At 40.4% G+C, this 23,572-nt stretch overlaps 2 protein-coding genes and 1 long non-coding RNA gene across 10 annotated transcripts in view; 2 read left to right on the forward strand and 1 right to left on the reverse strand.

Moving 5' to 3' along the window:
* The window catches only part of PAXBP1 (PAX3 and PAX7 binding protein 1), a 31,727-nt gene extending 28,495 nt beyond the window's left edge, over nt 1-3,232 (forward strand). Inside the window, exons 17-18 of the mRNA XM_069548996.1 lie at nt 1,563-1,717; nt 2,985-3,232. Coding sequence (XP_069405097.1) covers nt 1,563-1,717; nt 2,985-3,102 — 273 coding nt within the window. The 3' untranslated portion in view covers nt 3,103-3,232. The remainder of the gene's footprint in view (nt 1-1,562; nt 1,718-2,984) is intronic.
* LOC138418226 (uncharacterized) overlaps nt 1-13,324 on the reverse strand; it is a 33,733-nt gene extending 20,409 nt beyond the window's left edge. Inside the window, exons 1-2 of the long non-coding RNA XR_011248457.1 lie at nt 12,896-13,324; nt 9,406-9,526 (exon numbers count right to left, since the gene is read on the reverse strand). This is a non-coding gene — a long non-coding RNA (uncharacterized lncRNA). The remainder of the gene's footprint in view (nt 1-9,405; nt 9,527-12,895) is intronic.
* Nucleotides 13,325-13,340: 16 nt separating this feature from the next.
* The window catches only part of SYNJ1 (synaptojanin 1), a 94,516-nt gene continuing 84,284 nt past the window's right edge, over nt 13,341-23,572 (forward strand). For 4 of the 8 annotated variants that reach the window (XM_069548921.1, XM_069548923.1, XM_069548924.1 and 1 more), the window contains exons 1-2: nt 13,341-13,423; nt 14,480-14,625. In XM_069548921.1, coding sequence (XP_069405022.1) covers nt 13,341-13,423; nt 14,480-14,625 — 229 coding nt within the window. Of the gene's footprint in view, nt 13,565-14,479; nt 14,626-23,572 lie in introns of all 8 variants that reach the window. The other 4 variants (XM_070289307.1, XM_069548926.1, XM_069548928.1 and 1 more) reach the window with 2 other exon arrangements.

Here is a 23,572-nt window from a genome sequence, read left to right on the forward strand (position 1 = left end):
AAACTTATGAAAACCCCTTTGATTATTGAATTTGGTGTAATGTTGATAGTCAGCTTGCCTCCCAGGTAGTCCCAAATCCCCTTAGCATTTTTTATATAAAAATTTGTGCTGTTAAATGTGTATATTTATCCTTCTATCCATCTATCTATATCAATATTTTTTTTTGTAGGTACTATAAAAGTTTAACTTGGAGATAGTTTTTTAACAGTTGAAAGAATGCTATTCTAAGTGTTACTAAAGAAATGATTTCTTTTCTCATTTAAGAAGTAATTCTAGTTAATTTTTTTTTACTTTATATACACGAGTTTACTTCATATGCATGTGTTATATACACAATTTTGATAGTTTTTTTTTAAATTTTTAAACAATAATACAATTAAATTCTGCAAGTACAGTATAGCTTTTTGACCTGTACCATGTCAGAGTAATTCTCTGACATAACTCCCTCACCGTCAAATATTTTTGTGTCTTGTTTCCTGTAAACATAGATTTTGTTGTACATTATAGTATAAACATCAACATTAGGAAATTACATTTATATATTGTCACCTAATTCTTAGGGCTCTTTTCAAGTTTTATCAGCTGTCTCAATAATATCCAAAGAAATTGGCAAAAGAAATTTCCAGATCATCCTTTGCATTCAATTGTCATTTGAAGGTTTCCTTGACCTTCATACCTTGATACCCCTGAGAAAGATAGGCCAGTTTTTTATAGAATGTCCTTCAGTTTGGGTTTTTCTGATATTCTCTCATGGCTATATTCACATTTTACATCTTTGGCAAGAATTGTCCTAGACTTAATTAGTATGGACTCCTTCAGGTTGACCTCTGTGACCTTGTTTCTAATTTGGAGGAGCATTTCCTTGTTTCCTGGCACGATGTTCCAGGCTCACCTGGTACTTGCTTGGCCCAGTTCAAATCCGTCGTTTCTGCAAGCATCCCCAGGTTTTTCGGTGGGGCGCCTTGTCTGCCCACTGGCTGCTTTCTCGCAAGTAGGAACGGGCTTCCCCTTGCTCAGGTTTCGGTTCCCCATGCCGAGTTGCCGCCATGCTGTGCCGGCCCTGCTTAGGTGCCTGCCCTAGGCTGCCCCTCTGGCATGATGCTCTCTCTACCATGTTCTGGGCCGGCGTGGCTCCCGCTGTTGGCATAGGTGCCTGCTGACTGAACCATTCTGCGGGGGAGGGGCTGTAATTTGGTATTTATGCTATACATATCATTACATCAGAAACTGCTGACAAAAGGTCAGTTCAATTCATGTAGGGCTTGGAAGACTGGAAAGTGAGGCAGTTGGTTATCAACTTTATGTCCCCAATGTACTTATATTTTGGAGAAATTATCTTTTACTTTGGGTGTCTGTCAAAGTTTAATATTAGAGTATATCCAAGTATATTTGTATAGCTTATGTAGAAAATCTGTTTTAAAAGAATATCCCTTCTAAGTAATTAAGTTAATAATACATAGCTCAATAGCATATCTTCTAGTTAAATACATTATACCTGTCTAGACTCAGCTTTTAGGCACTTTATTTTTGTTTTAACTGTTCTACATCTTTCTTCTCCATAGGTAATTAATTGTTTCCCCAAGCAGTGGTTCGTGAATCTGAAAGGAGAAAGAACTATTTCTCAGTTAGAAAACTTCTGTCGATACCTTGTACACTTAGCAGATACAATTTACAGAAACAGTATTGGGTGCTCTGATGTGGAAAAAAGAAATGCAAGGTAATTATTTATAATTACTGAATGAAACAGTGATCTAGAGTCTTAGTTGTTGGGTCTAGTATTATTAAAATGCTTTTGGTAGCGACATGTTTATATTTTACTTTAAATTGTACTTTAACTTCATATTGATAAACCTACCAAAAATGTGCATTGTATTTTTTTACTTTTGCAACTCTTACCTAATCTTTTTCCAGTATGTTATTTATTCATGAAAATATTAAGGGATGACTTCTACTTCTAGTAAGCACCAGCTGTAAGGGGAATGAATGAATCATTATTTTCTCTGCCTTCTCCCTTGAAAAATTGAGGAGACTGTAGACTCTTAGAATGTCATGCATCTTGGTCTTTCAAGGTTCATTTTACAGATATAAACCCAGGGAAAAAATAGCCACTGAAACCCCAAGTATATTAAAGGTTATATCCCAATTTGGGGATGTTTGTGTTCTATGTTAAGTTTTATATCATTTTGGTGTTGGTTGTAGTGTTTTGGGGAGTTTAAATATAAACAAACAGTATTCACTTTTCTACAGAAAAGAATTTAGCAGCTATTTAAACACCTGCTGTGTGTAGTGCACATAAAGTAGGCTCCACGTGGGTCACAACATCTTACAAATTATAATTCTTCCCAGGAAGGTGCTTACTACAGTTCTGTAGAGAAGAGACAACTGACAGTGTCACACTGATTCAAACTAATGTTAAACGTACTTCCTGGACCAGCAGCAGCAGCATCACCTGGGAGCTTTGTTAGAGACGCAGATTCTCAGGCCTCACCCCAGACTTGCTAAACAGAATTCCAAGGGAGGGACCTGGTGGTCTCTGTTTCAGCACTCCTCTAGCTAATTCTGATATATGCTAAAATTTGAGGATTGCTGAGAATGACTTGTAGCTGGGTGATAAAGGAAGCCAGATTATACTTTATTATTGGATTTTAGAGGAATGGAAGTTATGCTGGATCTTGATGGACTGGTGATGAATACTCACAAATGCAATTTGTGTTCCTGGTGTATTCTGGAAGAGCTAGGACTTGGGTTTGGGAAGGACTGGGTGGCTGGGCTCTGAAGTAGTTAGGCAATAGATTTCTTCCTTTCCTTTCTAGATATTAATGAAAATCGTGGATCTGAACGAGATGTGGGTTTTTTGTTTTGTTTTTTTTTAATGAGTCCTTTTTCTGGCTAGTCATCTAAACAGGAAAATTTTTTTTTTAATATGGATAATTTTTTTCACATGCTATAACTTGCTTATTTCAGTTTCCTTTTTTCTTTTTTAGAGAAAACATAAAACAGATAGTAAAACTCCTTGCAAGTGTTCGAGCTCTGGATCATGCTATGTCTGTTGCAAGTGACCACAATGTGAAAGAATTTAAGTCTTTGATCGAAGGAAAATAGATCTATGAGACTAAAAAAAGCCTATTTGCTCTAATACCATTCCCAGTGTAAAAATTTTGTATATATGTAAAGTTTCTTAAACTGTAAAATATTGACTCATTTTAATACAAAGAATGTTATTAATATTCAATACTGTGTCCTTAAATGCAATTTCTTCAGAATGAAAGGAATTCAGATTATTTCTAGGAAGTCTATGAATGGTTTCCTTACTGCCTGCCATACTTTGTTTACAGAAGTATTTTATATGGTCAATTAAATTAACCCTCTCAGTTAACTGTTCTCTGTAAAGGATGTGTGCAGTGTATACTGTATAGTTATGCATATATATATTTATACCACCATGGAGTTACTTTCACACTGGAAATCTGTGGTGTTTTTCTACAGAGTAAGCCTTTTAACAGCAGAAAAATTATTCAGTAGCAAATTGTCTTAGGGAAATTACTACACTGTTGCAACAAAAGGGCTGGCAAGTGACTAAATATTCATCACTTTTGGTTAGCAGTTGCTGTCACTGAAGCTGTGCTGCCTTAAAATTGAGAGTTGAGTGTGGACTTAGTCATTGGTGAATGGTGAACTTTTCTTCCTTGAGTTAGCATTATAGTCAACTGTTCGTTTAATGTGAGCTCTAAATAATATATGCAACATAGGTTTCTGAAAAGAACACAGACATTTCATTTTTGGAAATAATAGACCCACAACCTAACTGCATGGTTTGGGCTGACTGTCCTGTTTCATTATGATTTTACTCCTTGACCAGGTTAAATACATGCATTTGTATTTTAGTAGTCTAGCATTATATTTAAAATCCCACATATGTGAGTTATATATGCAATAAAGAACACATTTTGCTGATTCGCCACACCCAGGCAGTTTAATACCCATGGTCTTCTATAATATTTATGTACTGTGCTTAGTTGCTCAGTCGTGTCTGACTCTTTGAGACCCTGTGGACTGTAGCCTACCAGGCTCCTATGTCCTTGGGGATTCTCTAGGCAAAAATACTGGAGTGAATTGCCGTGCCCTCCTCCAGGGGATCTTCCCAACCCAGGGATCGAACCCAGGTGTCCCACACTGCAGGGGGATTCTTTACCGACTGAACCATCAGGGAAGCCCTATAATATTTATACCATGTTGTAAATGATTCTGTGATTTTCAGAAGAACTTTATGGAAATTAACTACTGTTTGATAGTTACATATGTAATTAGCCTTTAGCCAAGCATTAAATTAATTTTTAAATAGAACCATTGTTGTATTTGGCTGGCAACTAATTTTACTTAGAGCATTTCAAATGACTGATATAGTGAGATAATTATCATGAGTATCCTTGGTCAAGTCAAATACTATTTAGAACAGTGTCATGCACTCTTTATTGCTCTTGTCAGTTTTATCTTTATTGTAGGAACACTGCTTATCCCTACAGATTCATTCTTGATGAATTTTGTTACAACTCAGTGGCCTACTAAATAGAATTAAAATAGAAGGCTTATTCTCAACTTCAGCGTACTAAAATATATAGACGTGTGTGTGTATATATATATATATATATATATATATATATATATATGACATGCACATCATTTGTGCCTTAAATTTGTTTTTTGAAACCTACTGGACTGATTACTTTTCCTATATCTGCTTTTAAGGACTGGAAGTTAAACTCAGATTCTTCATCCTATAAAATCCATCAGGCTCTTATACTTTCAGGAGTGAGTTTGGTGTAAGGTGAATTTAGCATAGAACTGTGTGTTGAACAAGTAGTTCTTATATCTCAACCTGAAGTTTTTTATTCCTGAAATAGGTGAAGGACATTCTTTCTTAGGAAGGAAATTGTCAAATGTTTAAATTCAGAGGGTGACATTTTAATAAAGCTTGAGGTTTTTGTCTTTTCAGTTTTTCTTTTGGCACAGTCTTTAAAAATACTTGCAAAATAGATGAGGAGGGTTTTTGAAAAGGGAAGTTATTGAGACGCTATAAGCCACAGCCATAAATACCGATAACTACTGTTGTGTACCAGATGATGCTGGTGAGCCACATCCTTATTGATGTCATGGTGCAAACACCTGCAGCTGTGCCGGAGGGCTTTCTCAGCCTGTGCTACAGGCTAGAGGGTCCAACACCTCTGGGAGCAACCCTTGGCCAAAGAAAGGAGGGGGAGGGTAAGTCCCCCAGTGTGTTAGTTCAGGTCCTCTGGGGAGCAGTCCCTGAGATGGCATTGGATATACAAGAGATTTGGGGGGTGGAAATGATGATGGGAGTGAAGGAGAGGGAGTGGGAGGAGGCTGAGAGAGCTTTAGAGCCAAGAGATTGTGAGTAAGTGTGACCTCTGAGGGTGATCAGGAAGGAATTACGGAAGGTGTCAGACATCAGTGGAATTCTAAGGAAGTTTCAGCAAGGCTGACAGAGTCCTCAGTACAAAGTCATGGTCCTGAGGAGTTCTGTGTTTCCAGGAGCTGGCCTGCCTTTGTATCCCCACCAGCTCAGTAATGGGTAGAGGACAGTTCTTGAGCATGGCCACTCTTTGGAGATCTAAAGGAGCACGGTTTCACGTTGACCACACCAGCTTCCTAGTTTCAGGAAAACAGGTATGTTCCGTGTCTTCTGTCACAGGCTGCAGTTGACTTGAACCAGAGTTGTCTGCAGTGAAGACCTCATCACCCAGAACTGGCCCAGAATTTTCAGGAATCTTAAGTGACTTCCTCATGAGACTATACTAAAATACAGAGTTTCCTGGTTGTTTTAAAGATAGGTTTGTGGGGTATGATTTATTATTAATGTTTTACCCTTTATAAACACGTATAGTTCAGGGCATTTGAACAAATACCTAATTTTGTTTTAAATGAGAATTTCCCTTGAAATTATGACATCCTCCTAAAAATAGTCACATGTTTTAGAGCTGCAAGATACAATATGAAAATGTCAGTTGCTACATTGTATCTTTTTATGGTTACAATGACTCTTCTCATTTCTAACTGTAATACCCATGTAGTAGAGGGAGTGTTGCCATTCCTTGATTATGACAAAGAACACTTTGTTGTTTCAGGTAAACAACTGTCTATGGGCATTGGGTTCATAGTTTCTAAGAGACTCCAGATTGCTCAGCAAAGGCAGACAGGCTAAAAATTGTTACATGAAATCAGTATTGATAGGCAATGTTGATTGGTCACTGGCCTGCTTCTGGACCTCTGAGCCCGTTATTTGTACTGGCTTCCTCCCAACCCCATCACCCCTAACTCTCACAGAGGCTCAGAGGTTAGACTCATCCAGTACGAGGAAAATGCCTAGCACAGCATTTCTCAGAATGTATACTGCGGTGCAACAGTTCAGGGGCTGTTACTTTAAATGATCTTTAGGAAAATGAGACTGAAATATATGACACCATAAAACTCCTAGAAGGGAATGTAGACATTCTCTACCACAATTCATACCAGTGATTTCTTAGGTCAGTCTCCCAAGGTAATAGAAATAAAAGCAAAGGAGTATGTCAAGGCTGTATACTGTCACCCTGCTTATTTAACTGATATGCAGAGTACATCATGAGAAACGCTGGGCTGGAAGCAGCACAAGCTGGAATCAAGATTGCCGGGAGAAATATCAATAACCTCAGATATGCAGATGACACCACCCTTATGGCAGAAAGTGAAGAGGAACTAAAAAGCCTCTTGATGAAAGTGAAAGAGGAGAGTGAAAAAGTTGGCTTAAAGCTCAACATTCAGAAAACGAAGATCATGGCATCTGGTCCCATCACTTCATGGGAAATAGATGGGGAAACAGTGTCAGACTTTATTTTTCTGGGTTACAAAATCACTGCAGATGGTGACTGCAGCCATGAAATTAAAAGACGCTTACTCCTTGGAAGAAAAGTTATGGCCAACCTAGATAGCATATTGAAAAGCAGAGACATTACTTTGCCAACAAAGGTCCGTCTAGTCAAGGCTATGGTTTTTCCAGTGGTCATGTATGGATGTAAGAGTTGGACTGTGAAGAAGGCTGAGCGTCGAAGAATTGATGCTTTTGAACTGTGGTGTTGGAGAAGACTCTTGAGAGTCCCTTGGACTGCAAGGAGATCCAACCAGTCCATTCTGAAGGAAATCAGCCCTGGGATTTCTTTGGAAGGAATGGTGCTAAAGCTGAAACTCCAGTACTTTGGCCACCTCATGCGAAGAGTTGACTCATTGGAAAAGACTCTGATGCTGGGAGGGATTGGGGGCAGGAGGAGAAGGGGACCACAGAGGATGAGATGGCTGGATGGCATCACTGACTCAATGGACGTGAGTCTGAGTGAACTCCGGGATTTGGTGATGGACGGGGAGGCCTGGTGTGCTGCGATTCATGGAGTCACAAAGTCGGACACGACTGAGTGAGTGAACTGAACTGAATCAAATTTACAAGTTTTTATACAGCAAAGGAAACCATAAAAAGACACCTACAAATTGGGATATTTGCAAATGACATGACTGACAAGGGCTTAATTTCCAAAATATGTAAACAAAAACCCAATCAAAAAATGGGCAGGAGGCCTAAATAGACATTCCTCCAAAAAAGACAGATGGCCAACAGGCACATGAATAAGATGCTTAATGTCACTATTAGAGAAAGGCAAATAAAAACTACAGTGAGGTACCAATTCACACTGGTCAGAATGGCCATCATTTTAAAAATCTACACATAACATGCTGGAGAAGGTGTGGAGGAAAGGGAACCCTTGTACACTGTTGGTGGGAATGAAAATTGGTCTAGCACTATGGAGAACAGTATGGAGTTTCCTTAAAAAACTAAAAAAGAGTTGCCATTTGATCCAGCAATCCCATTCCTGGGCATATAGGGACAAAACTGAAATTCAAAAAGATATGCATCCCAATATTCATAGCAATGAAGTAAGTCAAAGTCCCTTGGACTGCAAGGAGATCAAACTAGTCAATCCTAAAGGAAATCAACCCTGAATATTCATTGGAAGAACTGATGCTGAAGCTGAAGTTCGAATACTTTCGTCACCTGATGTGAAGAGCAGACTCATTGGAAAAGACCCTGATGCTGGGAAAAATTGGAGGCAAATGGAGAAGGGGGCAACAGAGGATGAGATGGATGGCATTACTGACTGAGTGGACATAAGTTTGAGCATACTGGCCATGTGATATCACTTATATGTGGAATCTGAAATATGGCACAAATGAACTTAGCTATGAAACAGAAACAGACTCAGAGAGAACAGACTTGCGGTCCCATGGTTTGGTGGGGTTGGGTTGAGAGTTTAGGATTAACAGTTGTAAAAATCCATTCTTTAGAATGGATAAAGAACAAGGTCCTGCTATATATACTGGCTTCCCAGGTGGCACTAGTGGTAAAGATCCTGCCTGCCAATGTAGGAGACTTAAAGAGATGCGGATTCAATCCCTGGGTCAGGAAGATCCCCTGCAGTAGGGGATGGCAATCCACTCCAGTACTCTTGCCTGGAGAATCCATCCCATGGACTAGCTCAGCCTGGTGAGCTATATAAGTCCATGGGGTTGCCAAGAGTTGGACATGACTGAAGCAACAACACACAGAATGGATAAAGAAAAGGTCCTATTATATAGCACAGGAAACTATTAATATATTCAATATGATATGTAAACCATATTGGAAAAAATATGAAAATATTGGGGAAAATATGAAAAAATGTACATATAACTTTGCTGTACAGCAGAAATTAACACAACATTGTAAACTGACTTAATAAATTTTAAAAAGATATTTAGGAAAATGTACCTTTTACCCCATGCTTGACAATTCAAAATACATGATAAAGGATAAAAGATTTGACAAATCCTGTAGAAACCATTTTAAGCTACTTCACAAAAGCAGTTTGACCATGAAAGCTTACCTTTTACATGTACCTTTAGATGCTGAAATTCCACAGTGCCTGCTGTGTAGCCAGCAAGAGCCAGACTGAACAATGAACATCCTACCACTCTGATCTTGGGAAGGCCAAGTCCTGTTATGGCTCTGGTCCTTTGATTTCCACAAGAATCCTTGTATATCATTAACACAAACCACTGAGCTCCCTTGACTGGGTCTCTTTTTTCCAAATGAAAACAAGTGTCACATACAAGTTCCCTGTATGCTCCAGTGGCAATTTCCTTAACTCTGGTATGTGTGAACAGTTTTTCAGTCTTTGATGTTTTTGATTTTATTCTCAATGATTCTGCTCTCAAACTTACATGTTTTCAACTGACAAAATTTCTGTCTATTTAAAATCTTATCCTTCACTGATTACTATGAACTTGTTCAAAGCAAATAGCTAACTAATGCTATTTATAACTTACCATTGTGTTGCTCTTCAAGACCATTGTTTTCTCTTTAACAAGGAGTCATCCATGCCTTTATAATGGATCTTTGCAGATCTTGATATGAAGATCTGTATCTGTCTCCATAACCTGAAAGGAGCTATTAAAGATAACAGAATCAGGCTGTTAACATTCCCCAAATTTACCAAATGCTTTCTAGCACTTTTGGTAAGGAAATCCAGGAAAAGTAGGCTACTATTAATATACGTGAATATGTCAAAACTCATAGCCTTGTAACATATGGTATATTTTTTATGTTATTGAGATAATCAATGATTTCTAAAGAAACAACAAATGTATGTTTCAACCTGATACAGGGAATTGTCCATAGGAGACTAATTTGGTCAAAACCCAACATTTAAAAATCATGTTGGGTTTTTTTTTTTTTTTTTGGCGTGTGGGATCTTAGTTTCCTGACCAGGGATGGGACCCATGCCCCCTGCACTGGAAATGCAGATTCTTAACCACTGGACCACCAGGGAAATCCCTAAAAATCATAGTGTTTGCCTTCAATTAATTGAAGCTATGGGAGCTGTTATCTTAAAACATCTATCAGGTTGTTTTACTGAGCTCAGTTTCTCTCCTGATGGAAAGTTACATTGTCTTTTATTAGTTGTCTGTGGCTGCTGTAACAAATTACCACAAACTGTGTAGATTAAAACAGCAGAAATTCATTTCCTCACAGTTCAGGAGTCCAGAGATTTGAAATGAAGATATTTGCAGAACCGTGCTCCCTTCTAAGACTCCAGGGAAGAACCCTCCCTGCCTTCTAGTGGCCACTGACATCCCTTGGCTAGTGACCACACTGCTGCAGTCGCTACCTCTGTCTTCATGCTGTCTGTGTGTGTAAGCGTGTGCGTGTATGTGTGTGAAGTCTCCCTCTGCTGTCTTATGAGAGCATTTGTGATTGCACTTAGGGAATACCCAGATGATCCAAAGTAACTTCAAAATCCTTGACACAAACATCTCTACAGAGACTTGTTTTCCCCAGAAATTAATATTCACATGTTCTAGGGGTTCAGTTCAGTTCAGTCGCTCAGTTGTGTCCAACTCTTTGCGACCCCATGAATCGCAGCACGACAGGCCTCCCTCCATCACCAACTCCAGGAGTTCACTCAGACTCACGTTCATCCAGTCAGTGATGCCATCCAGCCATCTCATCCTTGGTCATCCCCTTCTGCCCCCAATCCCTCCCAGCATCAAAGTCTTTTCCAATGAGTCAACTCTTCGCATGAAGTGGCCAAAGTACTGGAGTTTCAGCTTTAGCACCATTCCTTCCAAAGAAATCCCAGGACTGATTTCCTTCAGAATGGACTGGTTGGATCTCCTTGCAGTCCAAGGGACTCTCAAGAGTCTTCTCCAACACCACTGTTCAAAAGCATCAATTCTTTGGTGCTCAGCCTTCTTCACAGTCCAACTCTCACATCCATACATGACCACTGGAAAAACCATAGCCATAACTAGATGGACCTTAGTCGGCAAAGTAATGTCTCTGATGTGGATATCTTTAGGAGGTAGTATTTTTCATCCAACCACAGGCCTCGCTGTTCATTTTCAAGGGTCAAGATTGTGTCAGCCCATCTCCATAGGCCCTTAGGACTTCACTGAGAAATTTGTGTATGCCATTTAACCTGTATTTTAAAGTCAGCCCATTCCAAACTTCAAATTTGGTGACAATTTGGCCAGCTATTTTCAAGTGTCGTAATATAGAAGTACAAATAAAAGAGACAAGATAAACAAGGAGTGACAGTTTTTAAAAATCACTAATAAAATGGCGCTTATGTTTTTAAAGAATCTGCCTGCAATGTAGGCAGACCTGGGTTCAATCCCTGGGTTGGGAAGATCTCTTGGAGAATGGCTACCCACTTCAGTATTCTTGTCTGGAGAATTCAATGGACAGACCATGGAGTTGCAAAGAGTCAGACAGGACCGAGTGACTAACACAAGTATGTTTTTAAACCCTGAGCATGTGCTTATTTCATGACTACAATGATCTGTTTTGAAAAGATTTGGTAAAGCTGTGGCCTTCTGACAACTCTTGAAAAAGAGTCCAGTCTAATTCAAAGAAAAAAGCAGCAATTCAGACCCAGAACCAAGAAATGTTGACCTAAATTTCCTTAGTTGAAATCCAAAGGAACCAGGAATAAGCAGATCATTGAAAAGAGCCTAGCACTGATATGGAGTGGGCAAGTTTGGTGGTCCCAACCCTACTTCAAAGTAATTTTTTTGTTTGTTCTTTTAATTATTTTTTTAAAATTTATCATCACACTGAGTAACTTTTAACAAGTTAACTTTTCTGGGTCTCAGCTGTCATAAAAAAAAAAGAACAACTTGCCAGCATCATACTCAATTACATCAACACATCTCCTGAAGCCATAACCTTCCATAAGTTTTTCTGGTGCCTATCTATCTGCTATTCCTTTGGGGCTATACAAGTAATATACCTAGAAAGGCAAAAAAGAAAAAAGTCCATTCTCACTCCCATTTCATTTTTCTCTGTCCAGTGCAACCTCCAATCCAAATGGATTCTTCTGGTTACTTCCCTGGTGGTTCAATGGTTAAAACTGGCTGTGGTTTTAACAGCCACATTCAGTTCACTCCCTGATCTCAGGGAACTAAGATCCTGCATGCCACAGGGTGTGGTCATAAAAGAAATAGATTCTTCTGGAGAGGAAAAAGAAAATAAAGCAACCATAGACCAGTAGAGTGTCTTAATGAGTTTAGCTCTGAGGCTACTGTTAGAAAGCACTACAAAGAGCAAAAAGAGTTTTTCTAAGGAGATGGTACTAAACGAGAGAAATCCCCTCCCGTCCTCAGACTAAACCTGTGTCTTTGCATATTTCCTTCCATAAAAGAAGTGGTTTCTTTGCTAATGAATTGTAGCTACTTTGGTATACTGAAATACGGATGGTTTCAGATTCTCTAAAATGGATGAAAAACTGTTAAGTCACATGACAGGGCCTGGAGGGGAAAATGATCTCGTACAATACACTAAATTTAAATTCTGCTTTTGTTGTTAATAAAAGCAAGAAGGGAAAGAGGCAAAGCAAGAGGAAATGATTTCCTGAGGTGGAGTTCTTTTGAGTTTATTCCAATTCCTTTTCACCTTGTGGGTTTTGACTTCATTCCCAAGTTCAGGTCTATTAAGTGGAAATGGACTGAGAAGTCCATGGGACAAACTGATATTATCCAGGAAGCATGCTTTGTTGGAAAATGAGGATAGGGTGAAATGATAAGATGCCCTGAGCTGTGAAATTACACGGTTGGCGAGAGCTATTCGCCATCCGGTGACGACCCAGAGCTACTGCCTGGGCCTCAGTACGGCCGTGTGGAAGTCTCGAGATCCTGGCCTGTGATTTCAGACAGCACACAACTCTTTTACGGTGCTCCTGAGAGCTCCAGAACACACAAGAAAACTGCAGCGAACAGAGATGTTCCAAAGCGGGCAACCAGCGCTTCTGCTACCTACCCAGACGCCGTGAGACACCATGGACAGCTCTTCAGGCGCTGCCCGCTTGTCTGGCGTGCTGCCGTCCCCAGGCCTAACCCCGAGCCTGTTAGGCCGGTGCGGGTGGCGGGGGGTAGTCCTGACGCCTTCTGGGGCAAGCCCCCGAAGTTTTCCTCAGAGTCCCTCCCTGGCACCCTAGGGGAGGGTCGGTAAGCTCTGAGGAGACCACGCGAGGGGAGGCGGGGGAGGCCGCATCTTCGCTCTCCCGGCATCCTCAGCGGTGGGACCTGCAGCCGCCGCCTGGGGAAACACGCCGCCCGCAGCGAAGGTCGCCGCGCGCGGAGGCGGCGGGCAGCTCATGGATAACCGACCCACGGCGCAGTCAGGGAGTGGGGCGGGACCTCCCACGACGCCCCGCCCCTTCCCCGCTAAGGGGGCGGGCCTTCCGCCCCTCGGCCGCGGCGCAATGCGGAAGAGATGGACGCGCCAGAGCGGAAGTGACGGTTGCGGCGGCGGCGACCGCGGAAGGAGGAGGAGCCGGAGAAAGAGGTGAGACAGCCGGCCTGTCGGGGGGCGGGGAGCGGCCGCGGCCAGACCCACCGGCTGCGAGGCTCGCGGGCCCGCTTCCTGGAGCAGTCTCCTCCTCCGCAGCCCGGCGGCAGCGGTGAGCGGCCACCGCCGGCAGCCCGGGTATGGGAGGGCAGGCGGGGTGGGTGGGGGATCGCCGGTTTTATGCGGGGCGCCGCGCCGGGCGGAGGGGGTACTGAGGTGACAGCGGCTGTCAGCGTGCCTGCCCGCGGGAAAGGCAGCGAGTCCGTCTGGGAGCCGGGTCGTCTCTTCTGGCGTATAATGGAGGAATGGGGCTTCTCAGGCGCCTGCGTCCCCTCCTGAGAAGGAGCCGCTTTCCGGGCTGTCGACGGCCCGAGGAGCCCTGGTCCAGTCCCGAGTCTTGACTCTTCTCCCCACCCCGGTGGCCATTGATATTTACCTGCCCCCGAACCCGTCAGCCGGCGGTGCCCAGGGCTTGGGCGGCTTGTTTTCACTGCCGCTCCCCGCCCCGGGAGCTCCTGTGGTGTCGGATAATCCTTTCTCTTCTCTCACCCCTAAGGAGGTTTGAATCAACCCTGTTCACCTTTCTTCCCACCTTCGTCTCCTCCCCCGCGCCCCCCAGCCCAGGGGGTCGGTTTGAAGTTTCCGAGTCGTTTTCCCTTTCAAACGGCAGTGACAAATCCCGAAGCAGAAAGCGGATAAACCACTCCCGAGCGAAAATAGACTCAATTTTTTTTCCTTTTTGGTAAACAGAAAGGGGAAACTCATCTTAACCAAACCGTTCTTGGAACTTGGAGTGATAAGAGAACCCTGTCTTGCCTTGCTATGAGACCGCTTTCCCTCTTGCTTTTCGGTAAAAAATTAAGTGACGACTTATCTTTTGGAATAAACCATTCTGTCCCCTAGCTCTCTCCGCACTCCCTCCGCTTTTTTTTTTTTCACCCCCCCCCCCCCCGCCTCCCCATCAAAACCTGGCAGGGAGGGACTTCGTGATGGCTTGCAGTCCTTGCTGCAGAAGGAAACGTTAGCTTCATTTGCTTTGCTTGGTTTTCACAGGGCTGCCTCCGAAGAAAGGAGAATGGCGTTCAGCAAAGGATTTCGAATCTATCACAAATTGGATCCCCCACCTTTCAGCCTCATAGTGGAAACCAGGCATAAGGAAGAATGTCTCATGTTCGAGTCTGGGGCTGTAGCGGTGCTCTGTAAGTCTTCTCTCGCAACCCAGCTCATCAGGATCTGTTTGCTTGCAGTAATTCAGATTCAACCTTTTTTTTTTCTTTTTTTCAAAAGAAGATTCTGATAACCCCCTCATTGTATTTCACCTCACAGGTCATGCTTTTATTTCCTTTTAAGCAGACCATATTGTTTTTCAAAGTTTTCCTTGCGTGCTGAAGGTTTTTGATGAGAGTGGGGAGAGATGCCAGTTTGGGTACAAATTTTTGCTTTCTTGGGTTCTGCTGCTGCTTCTAAAAGTAAATCTTCCTTTCCAAAAAAATACGGTTGCAATGTAGAGCATATCATGTAAACCTGTAAAACAGCTTGCCTGACATTTTTGCGTAATGAACAGAATTTCTTATAGCTCAGGTATAGTCATGGACTATAAGAATATTTGTTTATTATTTTTGGAATATCTTATGATGAGGCTTTTATATTTTCATTAAGAAAATTTTAAACCTTTAAAATTTCATGTAAGGTAGGTAGGTGCTTGATTTCATATTGGTTTAGAAATTATTTTGATAGTTTATTTTAAAGGACTACTGCAGCACAGGAAAAATAGTAGATTAGTAAGGTTTGGGTTATTTTGTGGGCAGATGGATGAGATTAAAAATATTAATTTGAATATTACATTTCTTAGTGTAAGATTTTGACAGGTAACTTCAGTTTGGGATTATTTCAGATGTGATTATTGTTACAGGCTTTCTTGTGATAACTACTTGTCCTATATTATGTTTTTGCTATGTAGGATCAGTTTGAGTACTGGTCATATTTTTAAAAGTTAAAAATAACATTTGAAAGGCATACTTACAACTATAAACCCATGAGCATTAGAGTTTCTCCAGATTTGGTAGGGAAAGGCTGAAGACCGTAATATCTACATACAGAATATTAACATACAGAATATTATGATCAGTTAAACCTGATCTTAATACTCAAAAATAGTAAAATTTTACCCTGATTGTGGAAATAGTGACATAATGGAAAATCTTAAGCAAAGAACAATGTATAAGAAATACGTATTTTTTGGTAAATACAATAACATGGTTTGAGTGAACAGGAAGAGGTTATATGTTTTCTAAGAAACAATTAGTAGCATGTGTTATAAGCAGTCAGGACTTAGTTCGTTTACATTGTTATTTATACTTAAATCAACCAAACTGTCCCTTGCTACAGTGTTAATTTGCAAAGTATGTTTCTTTGTACTACAGATCTCATACTGATGAATTCTATCTAGATCAAAGACTGTATATGGGGAAAAGGTTTGTCTTAGCATATGAAACACTGTTCAGCTGCTTGTGTTTTGGTGGTTTCCTAGTTTGTCTAAATTCTAAATGTTTCTTTAATGGTGATTGTTAGTAATACTAGGAAGTCAAATTTCTGGCTGCAAAGTATTTATTACCTATAGATCAGGAAGCCTAAGGATAATCTTAATTCCAAACCTCCAGAGGTCCTCTTTTATGCCAAATAATGGTTAAAAAAAAAAAAAAGTAACTCCCCAGCTATCCATTTTGGCATTGCTGCCACTGTGCTCAGTTGTGAATGACTCTTTGTGACCCCTTGGACTAGAGCCCCCCAGGCTCTTCAGTCCTTGTAATTCTCCAGGCAGAAATACTGGAGTGGGTTGCTGTTTCCTACTCCAGGGGATCTTCCCCACCCAGGAATCAAACCTGCATGTTTTGTGTCTCCTGCATTGGCAGGCTTATTCTTTACCACTGTGTCATCCAGGAAGCCCATTTTTGAAGTTAGTGTTCATGTTAAGAAATTATTAAGAACATTGTCTCTACTACTTATTAACTCTCTTTATTTTCATTAGCTTTAGACTGTATAAGTAATTGTTTTCAGGAGAAGAAAACTTTGAATGTTGCCTCTCTCTATAGAGCTCACATAAATGGATATTTAATCTTCTGAGTATGTCATTAGCTTTTCTATTGTAAAAGTTAATATTTAAAATATTAATATTTAAGAGCTAATAGACCTTTTTATAAATCATTTGACTTGTAAAATTAATTTGACATTCTAGTCTGAATGCTACCAAGATGTGTACTGTGCTGTAGAATGTTCATTTTTAAAAGCCTTCACTTTTTTTTTGAATACAAAAAAAATGTACTCAGGGAATTGTGCTGGGAAAATACTGAGATGTTCTATTTATCTTCATCTATCTCAGTCCTTTGATTCAGTGCATCTTGCATGTTAATCTACCAGAAGAATCTTCTAAAATCGTTTTTTATATTTAACCAAAGTGTTACCCCATTTTTCAGTAAAAGTTCAAACTCCTCAGCCTGTCAGTTGAGGCCTTCCATCATTTGGGCCCACCCCATGATTCACTGTTGACCTCCTTTAAGGGAGACTGATGTTACCTTAGCACCCTCCCAAAGTATTTTTCTTTTTCCAACCCTCATCCTTTCTTCCTGGAATGCTGGAATGCTTTTTTCTATCTTTCCAGTCAAAGCCAGTCAGTTCCAGCTTCAGGAATCTTCTTCCTTCCAGAAGAATCTGGCCCACCCACCCCCTCCTCCTTATTCTTGTCTCTTCCTTCCATGAATTTTGTGGACTTTATCACAAGGTGAATGCTTTTTTTGTGCTGCCTTCATTGTTCTCTGTATGCTTGTATCCAGTGGTGGAAGTGATCCTAGCAGGACTCAGCCTTCTAGTACCCAAAGTTTGTGACTTCTATAGGCTCCAGTTGTCCAGCTCTAAAGTTTAAACAATTAGACATCTTAGGCCATACATGTCATTAAAGATTGGCAGTCACTTACTTTTCTTGGCATAGGCCAGAAGTGCCATGAGACACTCACCATGAAATGTTGTCTTTCCAATTACTGGCATATGTTAAAAAATAGGGTGCAAGTGAAAATCAGTTCCTGGATCCTTTTAGGGCCTGGGTATCCACTAATCAGTCCAGTCCTGTCTTAATGTTGATAAAGATGTTAAATCAGTCCTGATACTATGATTTAGTCAGTGAACCAGTGTCTTTCAGCTCTGGATGCACATTATAATTTCCAAATAGTGATGCCTGGGCTCCAGCCCCCCAGAGATTCTGATATAGTTAGATTGCGATGACTGTTTCTGAGCATGGTTTATGTAGGCTTTCTTATGATAGATTACGGCATAACTTTTCTGGCTTGCAGATTTTATCCAAAAATAACCATGTTTCCAGAATTTTAGTGCTGTTGTTGTCTACTGTGGGGTCAATATGGCAACTCCCTCCAGTATTCTTGCCTGGAAAATCCCATGGACAGAGGAGCCTGGTGGGCTACAGCCCATAGGGTCGCAAAGAGTTGGACACGACTGAGCACACACGTACATGGCGTCAGTAATGAATTTTCTGAAACCCTTAGCCTGAACCAAGTGCTGGTGTTTCCGTAGCACTTTGGGCCTGCGGGAGCATCACAGAATGGGAAGCTGTTTCTGTGTCTCAGGGCTGCTCTCCTCGAGGGAAAGGCCCGTATCTCATTAGAATGTTGTATCCCTAGTGTTTAGTTCAGTGTCTTACCTGTAATGCAGAAAAAATGATTATGAAATAAATGGCATGGGGGAAGACTTGCCTAAACTAAATTATAGTATTCTATGTTGAAAGTGTTGTACCTTTTCGTATAAAATTGATTCTGTATATTTTAAAGAACTGCTGGTTGACCAGTTGCTGATTTAAAACACATATATTAACACGTTATTTGGATTTGTTACTGAAAAATTCTGTTGGAAGTTTTAAATATTAGCATTAACTATTAACCACATCACTAAGGTTTTTATGAAATGCCAGTTAAAATCTGTGATGAATGTTGTTTATAACTTCATAAGTATGATTAACAGTTTGTTTTAAAATTACTTTTCTTTAGGTAGAAAAAAATTTGGTTCTTTCTTTCTTTGCATGTATTTAACAACCTTCTGAAACATTCTTAGATAATAGTTAATATGCTTTTTAGTAGCATGCTCATTTTTAGTGTTAGTCATTTTTGAAAATTACTAGTTCAGAAAAATGTTCAGTTGAACTGAAAATTTGGTGTCTGTGGAGCAGTGACCCAGGGTAGTGACTGTGACTAGTATACTGTACTGAAACAGCATAAGCAGCAAGTGTGATGGTCAACAAGTTATAACACTACATATTTCTTCCTGGAACTGATGTCGTAAGAGATAAAAGAAGACACTATCAGTTTTGTGTAGAGTTCAGTTTTTCTCCTCTCTATACAGTTGGGCACATGAAAAGACCATCACGAGGGAAGGACAAGTAGCCAGTCAGACAGACAGATGCATAAAACGCACAGGCTATCTCATTGTTTTTCAGCCCATCTCATGTTTCTGTAAAGGGAAATAATTTGCTTTATAATTGTATCCTAAATAGAAGATGGAGTAAAGAGAAGGTCAGCCCAGGGGAAATGGAGGATGATGCTCAAAATAGAATTTATGAATCACCTGTTTAAAAGATGGGGATGTAAACTGTTGATATAAATTCCTAACTCTTAAAAGGAGAGCTTCTGTTCTTTTTGGTATCACATGCTGGTGTTGTAGGAAGGATTAATTGCTTTTATCTGCCTAGTGGCAAGATTATTTTCAGGCCGTAACTCTGGACCTAGTTTTACTCCAGGCTGTTAGTCTGTTTTTTGTCTACCTCATTTTTTTTTCTCTCTTTTGTCTTATCATGGAAACATGAGCCATAAAACTTTGGGACAGTATTCTCTGCCACAGAACATGAAGTGAAACTGCATGCTGTGAAGGAGTCATAATTGCCATTTACTGAAAGTTACTCTGCTTGTCCAAAATTAAGCCAGAGGTGCCTAAACTCTCTTGTCTCATGGCATCTTGGGGTTTCATTAAGTTTTTAACAGCACCCTTAAGTCACTGTTACATTCATTAAGTAGTTAGGTCCAAATAATAAACATTTACATCCCAACAACTTTAGTAGCTGTTTGGAAAAAATGATGCCAAGAAATTGAAAATAATTTACTTTGTTCATAAATAACCACAGTTATTTACTTAAAGTTTGAGGGTGCCTGCTGAGCACTCAACACCTTTTCAGACCTTGGCACCAGATTGAACTGAACAGCACCACCCTCATTGCGTGTTCCACATTAACTTTGAAGTGGAAGTGTTTTTTTTAAAAATTTTTTTTTTTTTACCACTGAAAACCCAGCTGCCCAAAGATATGATGTCATAAAAGAATGTACTGCAATCAAATGTTAAAAACTCTAAACCACCCCAGTGTAATAGTTTGGGCAGTTCTCAGCACGTAGTGAGTATCACCATGTTTCCTTCCATTTAAAATATCCTTCATCTCTCCTGTGAGTTTGCTGAAGTGTCCTGGACCTTCTCAGCATAGAGTTTAGACTGTGGCACTAGACTTGCTTTATTTCATTAAATTTTGTGGGTTGTACTTTTGTCCCTGTTTCGAAAAAGTGGAAACTGAGGCTTGGAGAGATTAAATACCTGATCCAATGACATAGTCTTAGCATTTGCTTTTTCACTGTAATTATTATTTGGGCTGCTGTTAGGGTGGTGGTTATTGTTTGGGGGGGTTGAGGAATGAATAGCAAAAAGACAAGAATGCCTGTAGAATTTTAAAGTTGAGTGAAATGGGCAGCATTTTCTAATGAGGGAGGTGTTAAACTTGCTGTGTTTTGCCTACAGATTATTACTATATAAGGGAAAAAACATGGTTTGATTTAGCATTAGGTCATTAAAAACCAGGTTTCTTTGCCAGACCAAGTTAAATGTCAGCTTTTAGAATTTTGGATGACAAGTGTGGTAGGTGGTGATGACAAGCAGTATGCATAGTTTTTTCTTTTTTTTTTAATTGCCACATGCTACCAGTCACCATGATTGCCCTTTAGATAAGTTACAGTGTTTTATCTTTTTTTAAGAAAAAATTTCAAGCTGAAAGAAGTGACTTTTTTATAGTTGACTTTTGCTGCACAGAAAAATGAATGTTAGACTTATTAGATATGACTTTATGTTAGGGTTGCAAAATTTCACTTTTTTTGTAAATAATTTTTGGAATGTTCGTGACCCAGAGAGATGTTATGGGGAGGGAGGTGGGAGGGGGGTTCATGTTTGGGAATGCATGTATACCCGTGGTGGATTCATGTCAATGTATGGCAAAACCAATACAGTATTGTGAAATAAAATAAAGTAAAAATAAAAATAAAAATTAAAAAATTTAAAAAAAAAAGAAAGTAAATAGCAATTTTTAAATATCAATGCTTAAAAAAAGAAAATTACCCTTAATCCTCCATCCTGGGCAGCAGGGTTGTTCAGTGGCTTAGTCGTGTCTGACTCTGCGACCCCATGGACTGCAGCACGCCAGGCCTCCCTGTCCTTCACCAACTCCCGGAGTTTGCTCAAACTCATGTCCATCAAGTCGGTGATGCCATCCAACCGTTTCATCCTCTGTTGTCCCCTTCTCTTCCTGCCTTCAGTCTTTCCCATCATCAGGGTCTTTTCCAATGAGTCAGTTCTTCTCATCAGGTGGCCAAAGTATTGAAGCTTCAGCTTCAGTATCAGTCCTTCCAATGAACCTTCAAGACTGATTTCCTTTACCATCGACTGCTTTGGTCTCCTTGCTGTCCAAGGGACTCTCAAGAGTCTTCTTCAATACCACAGTTCAGAAGCATCAATTCCTCGGCGCTCAGCTTTGTTTATAGTCCAACTCTCACATCCATACATGACTACTGGAAAAACCATAGCTTTGACTAGACTCTGTTGGCAAAGTAATGTCTCTGCTTTTTAAAGTGCTGTCTAGGTTTGTCATAGCTTTTCTTCCAAGGAGCAAGCATCTTAATTTCATGGCTGCAGTCACCATCAGCAGTGATTTTGGAGCCCAAGAAAATCAAGTCTGTCACTATTTCCATTGTTTCCCCATCTATTTGCCATGAAGTGATGGGACCAGATGCTATGATCTTAGTTTTGTAAATGTTGAGTTTTAAGCCAGCTTTTTCACTATCTTTTTACCTTTATCAAGAAGCCCTTTAGTTCCTCTTTGCTTTCTGCCATAAGGGTTGTATCATCTGCATATCTGAGATTATTGATATTTCTCCCTGCAATCTGAATTCCAGCTGTGCTTCATTCAGCGTGGCTCTTCACATGATGTATTCTGCATCTAAGTTAAATAAGCAGGGTGACTATGTACAATCTTGATATACTCCTTTCCCAACTTGGAACCAGTCCGTTGTTCCATGTCCAGTTCTAACTGTTACTTCTTGACCTCCATACAGATTTCTCAGGAGGCAGATGAGGTGGTCTGGTTTTCCCATCTCTTTAAGAATTTTCCACAGTTTGTTGTGATCCACACAGTCAACGACTTTAGCAGTCAATAAAGCAGAAGTAGCTGTTTTTCTGGAATTCTCTTGCCTTTCCTATGGTCCAGTGGATGTTGGCAGTTTGATCTCTGGTTCCTCTGCCTTTTCTAAATCCAACTTGCACATCTGGAAGTTCTCAGTTCACGTACTGATGAAGCCTAGGTTACCCTGTTATTATAACATAGGGCTCATAGTAGTTCCTGGGCTTCCCAGGTGGCTCAGTGGTAAAGAACCCACCTCCCAGTATAGGAGACACAGGTTTGATTGCTGGGTCAGGAAGATCTCTTGAAGAAGGAAGTGGCAGCCCACTCCAGTATTCTTGCATGGGAAATCCCATGGGCTTAGGAGCCTGGAGGGCGATAGTACATGGGTTTGCAAAGAGTCAGATAACACTGAGCAACTAAACAACTATAGTAGGTCCTAAGTGCTTTCATTTTTTGCCAATTAAGTTTGCTATAAGAAAATTAAGGGTGAAGGGAAAATTTCTGTCTCATTGAATAGTAAAACCTAATTATGTGACCTTTTAAAAGAATATGTATTTATTTATTTATTTGACTGTACCAGGTCTTAGTTGCAGCATGTGGAATCTAGTTTCCCGACCAGGGATTGATTCTGGGTCCCCTGCATTGGGAGCTCAGTTTTAGCCACTGGACCACCAGAGAAATCCTATGTCTCAGATTTTCTAAATTGTCCTTAAAATATAGCTTAATGGCGTAACAGGATCTGGATTTGTCCTCCCACTTTAAATAATAACAGCAAAACACAAAAAATGTGAAACAGTTGGCAGCCATTGAACCATAGGCAGCACAAGACACTGATCCCTGAGAGAAGAAACAAATGAGGTGAGCCTTGTTTGTGGGTTGCTGCCTTGAGAGTTTCCAGGCTACAATAGCATCAGGAGGAACCCAGACAAAGCCTGGCAGTCTCCCTGAATTGAGACAGAGTAGGGACTTTGGGGAAACAGGGGCATCTAGAGTTCTCAGGACTGAGTACCAGCATAAAGATATCTGCACAGAGCTCCTGAGATGCATGGTGGGTTGGTTCCATGTGGTCCCTCAGTTGAGTTATGTTTGGTGCCAGTATGAAAGAAAGCTACCAAGACTGGGAAAGAACCACCCAAAAGGAGCCAGCAAAAAAATTCCTGGAGCTCACCCAGGTCTGGGAATAGGTCATGGTCCAAACAGCCAGAATGGAGAAAGCTGTTTGGTTTGAGCACCGCAAGAGGGGTATATATTGCTTCATTAGTGGGGCCAAGTAGCTCTCGACCACATTCTGCTCTGATCCTGCCCAGTAGGCTTCAAAGCAACACCCAAAGGGATCAAACTGTTTGCAGATAATTTCCAAATAGCTCAACTGTATCACAGAACACAGTTTAGCACTGTTCACAGGAACACAAAATGTATATACATATATCCAGCCTTCAACCCTGTAAATTTCACAATGTCTGGCATTCAATTAAAAATTACCCTGCATGCAAAGAAGCAAGAAAAATATGCCACATAACAAGGAGAAAAGTCAATCTGTAGAAACAGATGCTCAAATTAATAAGAACATTAAAACAGTTATTATAAATATACTCCATATGTTCAGGAACACAGGAAAGAATGAGCATGTTAAGGAGAGGTATAAAAAATGTGAAAGA

This window comes from Ovis canadensis, chromosome 1 (assembly GCF_042477335.2).
Source record: "Ovis canadensis isolate MfBH-ARS-UI-01 breed Bighorn chromosome 1, ARS-UI_OviCan_v2, whole genome shotgun sequence".
NCBI classification, from domain to species: domain Eukaryota; kingdom Metazoa; phylum Chordata; class Mammalia; order Artiodactyla; family Bovidae; genus Ovis; species Ovis canadensis.